The sequence below is a fragment of the Rana temporaria genome, chromosome 13 (assembly GCF_905171775.1).
Source record: "Rana temporaria chromosome 13, aRanTem1.1, whole genome shotgun sequence".
In the NCBI taxonomy this organism is placed as follows: Eukaryota; Metazoa; Chordata; class Amphibia; order Anura; family Ranidae; genus Rana; species Rana temporaria.
The window spans coordinates 54,451,763-54,465,100 of NC_053501.1; the positions used below are offsets into that span (position 1 = coordinate 54,451,763).

The following is a 13,338-nucleotide window of genomic DNA, read 5'->3' on the forward strand; positions in this document are numbered from 1 at the left end:
CCCTTTACATTACACAGTCCTTGTCCCTCTGGACCCTTTTACATTACACAGCACTCTGGACCCCTTTACATTACACAGCCCCCCACAGCTCGGGACGCCTGTATGTTACACAGACACCCCCCCTAACAGTTATGGACCCCCTGCATGTTACGCAGACCCCCTACAGTGCAGTCACCCCCCATTCAGTACAGACCCACCCCCCTACAGTAGATCCCCCCCCCTTTCAGTACAGATTCTCCCCCCCTTCAGTACAGATTCCCCCCCCCATTCAGTACACACCCCCCCATTCAGTACATACCCCCCCCCCCAGTACAGATTCTCCCCCCCCCCCCTCTTCAGTACAGATTCCCCCCCCCCATTCAGTACAGATTCCCCCCCCCCATTCAGTCCAGATTTCCCCCCACCCCATTCAGTACATACCCCCCCCCCCCAGTACAGATTCCCCCCCCATTCAGTGTAGATTCCCCCCCCCCCCCCCCATTCAGTAACCCTTATGTACCTGAGATGATCGGGACATGCCAGACACTCGTGAACCTGTCGGATCCCCTCCCCCTGTGTAGACATACAGGAGGAGGGGGAGGCGGGCCGCTTCACTCGGCTGCACGGAGATCAGAGCACGGAGAGCAGGGAGGGATCTGACGGCCGGGTGTCGCTACAGTGCGGTTCGCACCCCCGCAAAGCCACACTACCTCAGGCTCTTCTCTCCACGTGTTTTCTAAAAGTTGCGCGCCGCTGCCTAATCCGCGCTGTCTCTGAACCCGCCCGCTCAGCCTCGCTGTCTGTTCAGTCGCGCGGGGGGTGGGCGCCTGCCACTCCGCTGCTTAACCTGCCTGCAGTCTCCGCTTCAATCGGAGGGGGGGCGCCGGCCTGACACCCCCAGTGTGTGCCCCCCCGCCCCTCAATTAGTAAACACTGCATTCATTTCCCACCTATTCTCTGCTCGAGTCCTGCAATGGGAACGCGCGTTCCTGCTGTGAAAAAAGTGCAGGGACGTCGTTCCCACGCGTTCCCGCAGGACTCGAGCCCTGAATCTGGCCCTATGTTCTTGGGGTGTGATAATCTTCGATATAAAAATGTCTGCTTGTAATGATGTCATTTTTGGGTATAGCTGAAACAGCTAGATACAGTATGTTGTGTGTATAGAGTAAAAAGCTTCCCCTAACCATCACTGAACCAACACCAAACTGGTCATGCTGAACAATGGCCATGTGATCATAACGTTCTCCATGGCTTCTCCAGACCCTTTCACGTCTGCTCAGGGTGAACCTGCTCTCATCTGTGAAAAGCACAGGGTGCCAGTGGAGGACCTACCAATTCTGGTGTTCTATGGGCAAATGTCAATTAAGCTCCACGGTGCTGGGCAGTGAGCACAGGGCCCACTAGAGGATGTCGGGTCCTCAGGTCAGAAGAAAAAGAGCGGAGGGCGCACCGACCTCATGTGATACTGATAAAATGTATTTATTCAAATATTAAAATCAATAGTTATACTCACAAAATCAGGCTTTAAAAATGAGTACAGCAGATGTAGAGCTATAACATTGACTGATTGGTTCAAACGATTATTCGTGTTCCACTGATGATGCTGGACATCTGCTGTACTCATTTTTAAAGCCTGATTTTAACTCCAATTTTGTGAGTATAACTATTGATTTTAATATTTGAATAAATACATTTTATCAGTATCACACGAGGTCGGTGCGCCCTCCGCTCTTTTTCTTCTCTTTTATAGTTCTATGAATTCCCACGATTCTGAGGAGGGCTGCAAGACTCTAGATGATAATTGAACTGCACCACTTCATAGTACTTCCTGAAAATATCAGAGCGCAGGAGATTTGTTTTTGTATATCTGGGTCCTCAGGTCACCCTCATGAATTCTGTTTCTGATTGTTTGGTCAGAGACATCCACACCAGTGGCCTGCTGGAGGTCATTTTGTAGGGCTCTGGCAGTACTCATCCTGTTCCTCCTTGCACAAAGGAGCAGATACCGGTCCTGCTCATGGGTTAAGGACCTTCTACAGCTCTGTCCAGCTCTCCTAGAGTAACTGCCTGTCTCCTGGAATCTCCTCCATGCTCTTGAGACACAGCAAATCTGCCAATGACACGTATTGATGTGCCATCCTGGAGGAGTTGGACTGCCTGTGCAATCTCTATAGGGTCCAAGTATCGCCTTGTGCTACCAGTAGTGACACTGAACCTAGCTAAATGCAATACTAGTGAAAAACTATCAGAAAACTATCAGAAAAGATGAGTAGGGAAAAAATGTCAGTGGCCTCCACCTGAAAAAAACATTCCTGTGAAACTGAATAACAACCCCCTCTGCTACTTAACTGACCAGACCAATATCCCTAGAGTTAAATTGAGCTGATGCTATACTTTGATTAAAAAGTGTTCCTTTATTTTTTTGGAGCAGTGCATATATATATATATACCGTATTTATCGCGGTATAACGCGCTCCCGCGTATACCGCGCACCCCTAAAGTTGCCCCCAATCCTGTGGAAAAAAAGTTTTTTTTGTACTTACAGTTTTGGTGTCTTGCGCGGCATCCATCGGCGGCCTCGTCGGGTCCGGCGTTCGTCTGCAGCTTCGGGTGTCCTCTTCGTCGGGTCCAGGGTCCTTGTGCGGCTTCGGGTGTCCTCTTCGTCGGGTCCGGCGTCCTTCTGCGGCGTCCTCGCATCCTCCCCGCTCGTTTCCCGCGCCGAGTTTGAATACTGCGCCGACATATACAGAGCGCAGTACACTCGTGTATTGTCTGCAATGCTCGGCAACTCTCGCGCTGACGTCCTGTACGTCCAGGACATGAGCGCGGAAGGAGCCGAGACTGCCCGACTATACCCGAGTGTACTGCGCTTGGTATATGTCGGCGCAGTATTCAAAACTCGGCGCGGGAAAGCGGGTATTGGCGTATACCGCGCACCCACGATTTTGCCCTGATTTTCAGGGCAAAAAAGTGCGCGGTATACGCCGATAAATACGATATATATATATATATGTGTGTATGTATGTATATATATATATATATATATATATATATATAATTTGTTTTTACATACTGTGATCAGAACTGTGCAGTGTCACCATGGTGACACTGTACTACTCTGGGAAAATGATTGGGATTTTTTTTTGTTGCACTATGATTGCTTATACAGCCATGATAGCTTTGTAAGCAATCATTGCTGACAGTTCTTCTTTGCATTCATTTAGCCATTGAGTACTACTGTAATACATGCAATTGGCCCTGTACCATGTTATCACTGTGGCCAATCACAGAGATCACAGTAGTAAGCAGTGTTTACTACTGGACACGGTACAAGGGCACAGCAACCTGGAACATCAAGCAGTGACCCAGGGGCATGTACAAGGTACAGTTCTGGGATGATGTAGAGGTACATCCCCCAGATGACACCTCTCCCATCCGGTTGTAAATATACAGTGGCCAGGTGGGAAACAGTTAGCAAAGAATTTGATTTCATTTGTGTGATTTGTAGATGGCAATGTTAATTATGTGCGTACTCCTTTCATATTCTACAGTGCTTACAGTGCAAAGCTCATTCCAATCAAAACCTTGTTCCTGGATGCCCTCACAGTTCAATGCCCATACTACTGTCCTACAAACACACTTCCAGTCTAAGAAGGAAACAGCCTAGCAGTGTTGTAAAATAATGGTTGGAAAATATACAAACTCCATACAGATAGTGAAAATCATACTCAGGGCCCCATTACTGCAAAATAGAAATGCTGATCACTTCACTACCCTGCTGTTTAATAAAACTATTAGCACTGAACTACCTAAGATTTCCATTACATTTGTTAATTCTTTACTTTCTCTTAAGCTATTAGAGCACAGTCAGTCTTGGAAAAGCTTTGTATCTCCAGTTGCTTCACCTTTTGCATCTGCCAAAAATATCCAGGCTGTATGAACTGTATAGGGATTTGGAGGATGAAATGCAGTCAGAGCACGTTTCATAAGATGGGTTTCTTTCCAGGTGACGTCAGCCCTCCAGACAGAGAAGGGGAAACTGAATGGCTTTGATGAGAAGACCTATCTATCCTCAAAGTATCTAAAGGCTGGAGAGGATCCCTACCGTCAGCATGCTTTTAACCAGCTGGAAAGTGACAAACTGAGTAGTGACCGGCCCATTCGGGACACAAGACATTACAGGTGAAGCGGGTCTTTTGTTACCATATACAAGTGCATAAGAGGACATTGCATTAGGGTGAATGTAGAGGTCACTGTACTGTAAGCAAAAATCTGTTGGCTGGCCTACGTAACAAACAGCTGCATGTTTTACACTCTTTGGCTGCAGTACTAAGAATTAATCATGTTGAGCCTTGACCAGGACTTAGCATTACCATATAATTTCTTTCTAACTTTTGACCACTGAAGCATTTGAAAACAAATAATTCTGCTTTATGTTCAATGCTGCAAAAACATAAACTTTTTTCTTTTTAGACCTCAATGCTCCTCATTTTGATAACCACTATCTTCATGTTGCGCATACACATCCAATCACAATGACAGCAAGCAGTACAATCAATATTGAAGTTTCTGTTGCCCTAATGCCCCATACACAGGATCGGAATTTCCGATTGCCTAAAATCCGATGGACTTTTTTGTCGGAATTCCGTCAAGCTGTCTTGCATGCACACTGTCAGACCAAATTCCGTCCGTCCAAAACGCAGTGACGTAAAACACTACGACGAGCCGAGAAAAATTAAGTTCAATGCTTCCGAGCATGCATCGTCTTGATTCTGAGTATGCGTGGGTTTTTTCTCCGGCGGAGTTTCTCCTATCGTTTTTTTTTTCATGTTCTATCTCTAAACACAGACGGAAAAAAGTCAGATGGGGCCTGTGACGGATCCTGTCCCACACTCTGCTGAGTGCTTCCGTCAGTAATACCGCTTCCTTCAGTCTGACCATCAGAGAGATATATTATTATAGCTGCATTGAATACAAGTCTAGCCGAAAATAGCTTGTAGCATCTAGCATGATTTATTGGGCAGAATACAGACTTTTTATACACTTTTAACACAATGGGTTAGATAACGAGGTAGGGCAGACTCATGGATACTCCCCACTCCCTACACCTTTAGCAGACAACTATATAATTAGCATGTTAATTAACACAGCACAGCCCAGGTGACCAGACAGCCCGTCTCCGGAGGCCAATGTGATCAGCTCTTTCGATGTTATTGTATTGTTCAGAATTAACTAAGAATAGTCTTTGGGCAAATACAAGAAAACAGTCTCTCAAAAATGTAACAAAAAGATTCATATAGCAATAACAAATAACAGGGTGAATATGGCAGAAAAGGTGCCTGCAGCCAGTGTCCGCGACAGGGCCCACACACGATCGGACTTTATGGCCTTTAAGGCCAATACTAAAAGGATGGGAAAATGATTAGACATCCAGGACCAAAAAGTGTAGTTTGTTGATTTTGAAGATGTCTTTGATTAAGCTAAGTTATAGACGGCTCGATAAAAGTAAGAAATTTGCTAGGTTTAAAGCTTTGTTTGCAATTATACTTTTTTTTATGAGGCAGAAGCCAACAATAAGAGCATTAGGCCGGGTTCACACTGGTACGACAAACGCGCCGACATTGGGAGCTCATGTTGCATGACGTGTGAAAATCAATGTTTCCCTATGAGAGCCGTCTTAACTGGTCCGACACATGTTGGTCCGACTTTGAAAATGCTCCCTGTACTACTTTGGTCCGACTTTGGTTCTACTTCAGCCCATTGAATATCATTGAAGTCGGATCAAAGTAGGATCCTTGTCCTTACAATCTGACTTTTGACATCTGACATGGTGATTGCAGCAGCAGTAAAAGGAATTTATCTCACACTTGGATTGTTTTGATTAGTCAAAGAACAAGTCATGCCCTGTACACATGATTCGTTCGTCTAATGAAAATGAACCAATGGATTTTTTCATCAGATATCTGATGAATCTGACTTTCATCAGTCTTGCCTACACGCCATCGGTTAAAAATCCTATCGTGTCCAACGCGGTGACGTAAAACACAACGACGTGCTGAGAAAAATTGAGTTCAATGCTTTGGGGCATGCGTCGACTTGATTCTGAGCATGCGTGGATTTTTGACCGATGGATTTCCCCACAGACGATCGTTTTTCTCTATCAATTTTTTAACCATACGAACATTTTAAAACAGGTTCTATTTTTTTTCACCAATGGGAAAAAAAACTGATGGGGCCCACACACGATCGGTTTGTCTGATGAAAACAGTCCATCGGTCTGTTTTCATCAGACGACCCGATCATGTGTACAGGGCATCAGACTATGACAAAGTCGGATCAAAGTAGTATCCTGTTCATGAAAGTTGGATAGATGTAGGACCAATGTAGGATCAATGTAGGACGGATGACGCAGAGCAAAGTAGGATGAAAGTCGTATCACTGTTTGTGTAGTATCAGTGTGAACCCAGCCTTAAAAAGGTGTTTGGCATTGCAGCAAGATATTTTCTATCTTTTTGGGAAAATCTTTCTGCAAGCAGGTCCTTATCCTTCATATATATATATATATATATATATACAGGGCCGATCCGCCCTATAGGCTCACTATGCAATCCGCTTAGGGCCCCGCAAAGCTGCAGAGGGCCCCCCAAATTACTAGAGGCCCCCCGACAAGTGAGAAGTCATTTTCGGCCCCTCACGCCGCTTCTCAACTCGCTGGCTGCACGGAAGAGGTAAGAAGTCAGCACCCCCCGCTTCTCACTTTAATGTAAGATGTAATTCCCGACAGCAGAACACCCCCTCCCCCCGCTTCTCAACTGTAATCTTTAATTTTTGGCAGCCCCCCCCCACAACTTTAATGTGACATGTAATTTTTGCTTAGGGCCCCAGGGAGGTCAGGATCAGCACTGTATATATATATATATATATATATATATATATATATATATATATATATATATATATATATATATATAGAGATAGAGAGAGAGCGAGAGATGAAGGAATGGAGCGAGTGTGCTACCCTGCCAGCATTGGGCAACAATTGGAGCTGGTTCCAGGACTCAAGTGAGGAAGTGGTCACTTCAGTGTGTTCTGGACAGACCATTTATAGTGAGCTTTTCAGTAAATGTATGTATTTGATAGAACCCATTTCTGAAATTTTGCAATAAACAGCAGTATTATTTTCAGAAAAGGTAGACCTTAAAAAACAGTTCTTGATCTCCAGTCAAGTGAATTAACCTAGGCATCCATTCTTCAAACAAGAGGAAGTACTCTTCTCTTCCACAGTGATCATATTGTAACATTGTAATGTATGCTTTTCACTAGACATGTGCATTCGTTTTCGTCCGAATGCATTTTCGTCCGAATTTCGGATATTTTCGTCATCGTTTTAACAAACAAAAACAAACGCAGAATCCAAGATCCGAAAGATCCTACATAAAAAAATGCTTTATTTCGTTTTCATTGCTACAACAGTTCGATATAGATAGGAGATTCGACATGACAGTGACAATATCAATCTGTGTCTATTGAATCTGCGGTCGAATGTGCCTAACCTTAACTCTATTAGTCCAAGATTATTCTACATAGAGAGGAAAGATTCGACATTATAGAGACAGTGTTGGGGTAGACCATTCGACATGAACGACGAAGATGCGACAAAGCAGCGAAAAACATACAAATGTCTAATCTGTCATTGAAGGCTTAGGGTGTTTGTCGAAAGTTCTAAGAAGACTCGACAATCGTACATTTCTGGTCAAATGCTTGGCGGCCCATAGGCTACAGAAGATTTTGAATGTTGGCTGACTAGTAATAATAATTTATAAATATAATTATTACTACTGTCATACAACATTAGAATTCTTCTATAGCTTGTAGGCAGAACATTCGACAGGAAATCTACAATTGCGGCATCGTACAGTTTAGCTGCTCAGTCGAACCTTCTTAGAACATTCGACAGACACCATAAGCATTCAATGACAGATTCATCCTTAAAGAGGAGGTCCGGAAAAAAAAAATATTAAAAGCCAGCAGCTACACATACTGCAGCTGCTGGCTTTTAACCAGTTCCCGACCCCCGCATGTACATATACGTCCACAATATGGCACGTACAGGCACATGGGCGTACATGTACGTCCTCGCCTATTAGCGGGTGGGGGGTCCGATCGGGACCCCCCCCGCTACATGCGGAGGTCGGGTCCGCTCGGGGAGCGATCCGGGACCACGGCGCGGCTATTTGTTTATAGCCGCTCCGTCGCGATCGCTCCCCGAGCTGAAGAACGGGGAGAGCCGTGTGTAAAAACGGCTTCCCCGTGCTTCACTGTGTCGGCGCATCGATCGCGTCATTCCCTTTATAGGGAAGACACGATCGATGACGTCATTCCTACAGCCACACCCCCCTACAGTTGTAAACACATACTAGGTGCACCCTAACTCCTACAGCGCCACCTGTGGTTAACTCCCAAACTGCAACTGTCATTTTCACAATAAAGAATGCAATTTAAATGCATTTTTTGCTGTGAAAATGACAATGGTCCCAAAAATGTGTCAAAATTGTCCGAAGTGTCCGCCATAATGTCGCAGTCACGAAAAAAATCGCTGATCGCCGCCATTAGTAGTAAAAAAAAAAAAATTAATAAAAATGCAATAAAACTATCCCCTATTTTGTAAACGCTATAAATTTTGCGCAAACCAATCGATAAACGCTTATTGCGATTTTTTTTACTAAAAATAGGTAGAAGAATACGTATCGGCCTAAACTGAGGAAAAATTTTTTTTTTATATATGTTTTTGGGGGATATTTATTACAGCAAAAAGTAAAAAATATTGCATTTTTTTCAAAATTGTCGCTCTATTTTTGTTTATAGCGCAAAAACTAAAAACCGCAGATGTGATCAAATACCACCAAAAGAAAGCTCTATTTGTGGGGAAAAAAGGACGCCAATTTTGTTTGGGAGCCACGTCGCACGACCGCGCAATTGTCTGTTAAAGCGACGCAGTCCCGAACTGTAAAAACACCTTGGGTCTTTAGGCTGCATATTGGTCCGGGGCTTAACTGGTTAATAACTGGACACTTACCTGTCCTGAAGTCCAGCAATGTCGGCAGTAATGTTCCCGGCGTGAAGCCGAAAGGCTACACTGCCGCCGCCATTGCGGTTAAGGGAACCCGGCAGTGTAGCCTTTCGGCTTCATGCCGGGAACCCTACTGCACATGCGCGAGGCCCGCTCCTCTCTCCTATTAGCCTGGTGGCCAGGTGAGGAGGAGGAGGGAGCCCCACGGTGACATCGCGGTAGCGTCACGGCCGCAGCCGGACTCCCGGAAGTGGTAAAGGATACCTGTCTTTGACTGGTATCCTGTCCCCCCTCCCCCCGAAAGGTGCCAATTGTGGCACCGGAGGGGGAGGGGGATCCAATGAGCGGAAGTTCCACTTTAGGGTGGAACTCCACTTTAATTAATTTGGATTCTCGGACGAATACATTTTTTAACAAAACAAAATAAATAAAAACGATTTTCAGGAGTAACTAAATAAATGTATTTTTCGGACGAAAATGAAAATTCAGAAACCAAATATTTCAGTGTGCACATGTCTACTTTTCACAAGGTAAGAACTTGCAGCAGGGGGCTGATATGTGTTTTATATTGATGAACACAGTGAGTAAATACAGTACTACATACAGAATGGGTGTCCAACCTGCGAGCCAAGACGGCCCAACACAAAATCGTAAACTTACTTAAAAAAACTTTTTTTTTTTTTTTTGCTTTTTCAAAAAATGCGTTAGCGAACAGAGGTGGCAGAAGAAAAAATTGTCAATTTCTCTTTACTGGACTTTTATATGTTTTATCTTCCCAAAGAAAATTATTCCACTCTTCACAACCACGCCTTATCACACCTTTATTTGTGAGCAACGATTTTCAAAGATGAAGCACACGAAAGGCAAAATTCGAACCAAAGTATCTGATGATCACCTTGAGAATTCTTTGAGAATTGCTACTACATCCATCAAACCAAACATATTGCTGCATTATTTTATCAAAAACAGTGTAAAATATCACACTAGTTTTGTGCTGCCCTCTTTTCACTATCAGTGATCGTTAACTTGTGATCTGCACGACTTTTCTGCTCATTGGCTATCCTTGTAAGGCCCTGTACACACGATAGAACATGTCCGATGAAAACGGTCCGTGGACCGTTTTCATCGGACATGTCCGCTGGGAGATTTTGGTCTGATGGCTGTACACACCATCAAACCGAAATCCGGTGAAGTGGCAGTGACGTTGACGCCGCCACGTCACCAAACCAGGAAGTAAAATACTTCCACGCATGCGTCGAATCCATTCGACGCATGCAGGAGATTTCTGTCCGCTGGTTAGGTGTACTAACCAGCGGACATGTCGGACGGACGGGTTTCCAGCAGACAAGTTTTAAAGCATGCTTTAAAACTTTTGTCAGCTGGAAACCTGTCTGCTAGGCTGTACACACGGTCGGATCTGTCTGCTGAAACTGGTCTGCGGACCAGTTTCAGCAGACATGTTCGGTCGTGTGTACAAGGCCTTAGTGTATTTTATGTGTGGCCCACGACAATTTACGCTTTTCCAATGTGGAAGATCAAATGGTTGGACACCCCTGGTATACAGTCACCAGGATTTACATGATTGTGCCTTCTGTGAGCCAATATCTCAGTACAGGAAGGAAATTCTAAGCCCTTGATGCTGCTGTTCATATGGAGAAAAAAATCAGATGATGGGCATGGTCAGGGAGAGTACTGTGATCTTTGTGAGAGGTAATAAATACCTGTAAATGTTACACTTACACCTAATTGTTACGCTTAGCATGCATGCAGTTAACATTAAAAAATATTTCTGAAGAAATGTATCACCCACGGTGTAGATTGGCACCAGCAGTGTTACGCATCCCACGCTTTGGCAAACAAAGCCATAGAGGAATACTGAACTTAGTTATATGATTTGTATTAAACATATTAATATTTCTTGTGCAATGGTTTTATTTCTAAGCACACTCTGACTGCAAATAATCAGCCCCTCTTCCATTTTCTACCAGGTGCACCTCTCTGCATTACGATGGCGACCTTCCATCTACCAGTGTTATTATCACTTTTCACAATGAGGCTCGTTCTACTCTTCTTCGCACTATCAAAAGGTGAGAACACGCTAAGTGATGATTTGTACATATAAGGTACCTGCCATGCATGCAAGATCAAGCATACAGTAAATCATTTAGTGGGATTAGAAAAGCAAGTACCATACTGGCAAACAAGTCCCATAGGGGTATACAAGCAGATAGCTACGGAAGAGGCTCCATAACAAAATTGGACAATTGTGGGTAGATCCAGCAGCAAAACATAGTGGAAGAGTACTGAGACCATGCAAAAAAAGCAGACATGTCCTCTTCATATGTTCCAACAACTTGCTGGTATAACACCTTCTTCCAGGGAGGCGAGGGTTGCTGGTGGGGGCTTTGCAGGGGAATGGAGGTTTTGCTTCAGGAAGAGTTTTTCTGAAGTTTGGGGGGGGGGGAGGGTTGTTGGAGCAGAGGACATTTTTAGAGGTTAATATTTTTGCTGGGGGAGGGGGGATTTATGATGGTGGGCGGGAGAAACTTGGCTTCAGGGTAGGTAGGAGGAATTTTTCACTATATATTGTCATATTTCCCTGTTTGTTATCAGGGCTGGACTGGGACAAAAATTTGGCCCTGGACTTCATTCAGACTGGCCCACTTTGACAGGTCTCTCCCACAGCGGCCGGACAACTCCTGCACCCCCCCCCCCCCCCGGCCACCCAAGCCCCCTCTCCCCTTCACTAGCCACTAGCCGTTTTACTTCATTAGAGTAGAACCGCTGGTACTGGTACTCTTATTGGCAGTACCAGTGGGGAAGCTAGACATTATTTCACCCGGGCAAAGAATCAGTTTGGTGCCCCCCCTTATGGGACAAGATTAGGCAGAAGTTAGAAATTCCCAGGCCATAACTGTTGAATCAGCTGTCTGTCTCCTCCCCCATGCTCCTCTGTGTCCCCCCTGCTCCTCTGGTCCTCCCCCCTGCTTCTTTGTTCCCCCCTAGTTGAGCGCTGTGGGCAGGGAGATGAGGTGAGCGCTGCGGTAAGGGAGAGACAGAGGAGCGGCGGTCCACTGTCACTGAAGCCGGCCCACTGAGCCATCGGCCCACCGGGAAACTCCCTGTAGTCCCAATGGCCAGTCCATCCCTGTTTGTTATCTACGTAATGTCACGATTGCTGTTTTTTTTGCTCTCATATAGTTATGATTGCCCGTTTGTGCATTTGTTACCTGCATATTGTCACAATTGGCTGTTTTTGGCACAAACTTGTAATGATTGGCTATTTGCAGCCTGCGTATTGTAAACATTGACTGATTGTTGTTGGTTTATTCTATATAATTGCCTATTAAAGTTACATGTATTGTCAGGATTTCAATTGTTTCCCTCTGTATTGAGAAGTCAACACTGTTTAGAGGTTCACATTACTATAATTTAATTCCCTGTAGACCTGTCACCAGCAAAGCATGCCACTTTTATCCTTATGTATTGCCATGGCGTACTAGGTGCACCACTATTAAGACCTTCAATATTATATTTTTTAGCATGTGATTATTATCTCCATATTTTTCTGAGGCACGCAATATGTGCCACTATTAAAACCTTCAATATTATATTTTTTAGCATGTGATTATTCTCTCCATATTTTTCCGAGGCACGCAATATGTGCCACTATTAAAACCTTAAATTTTATTTTACTTAGCATACAGATATTTCCCTCTTTTTTTTCACCAGGGTAAATTACGTGCACCATCAATAAAACCTTCAATTACATTTTTTTTTCCAACCCCATTATTAAAGATTCAGGCAAACAAAAATCAAAGAGGACTTCACATTTTTTTTTCAAATGTTATTTCAATTTTACAAAATTAGGCACAGCCCCAGGCATAGCAAACTTCTACGATAAGCCTTTCCATAATAGGAAACTAGTCATATCTAAGATATATATGGTATAAAACGTTTATGTTATTGTAGCTTAGCTAATGTCTACACTGAACCCTTCCCCATTCCCTCACTGTTTTATGAATTTTCTGATGTAATGTCTATTATAGTTCATTGGTGAAGTTGATAACATTTGCATGTGTAGCAACAGTGATACTTTAAGTTACATACTGTAGAGACACATAAACATTAATTATGGTGAGTGCTAGGATACAAACGCCTACTATGGGTGTGAGTAATTGCAGTACATTAAACAACATTGATCAAGTAAATTAGCATCACAGTTAGATGCAAACCAGGCTACCTTTCATTAGTAAAGTCTCTGCAAAATGTATTTGGGACCCGTGCCA

General features: G+C 44.1%; 1 protein-coding gene across 1 annotated transcript in view; it reads left to right on the forward strand.

Moving 5' to 3' along the window:
• The window catches only part of GALNT16 (polypeptide N-acetylgalactosaminyltransferase 16), a 212,056-nt gene that overhangs the window by 102,233 nt on the left and 96,485 nt on the right, over positions 1-13,338 (forward strand). Inside the window, exons 2-3 of the mRNA XM_040333412.1 lie at positions 3,986-4,161; positions 11,038-11,136. Coding sequence (XP_040189346.1) covers positions 3,986-4,161; positions 11,038-11,136 — 275 coding nt within the window. The remainder of the gene's footprint in view (positions 1-3,985; positions 4,162-11,037; positions 11,137-13,338) is intronic.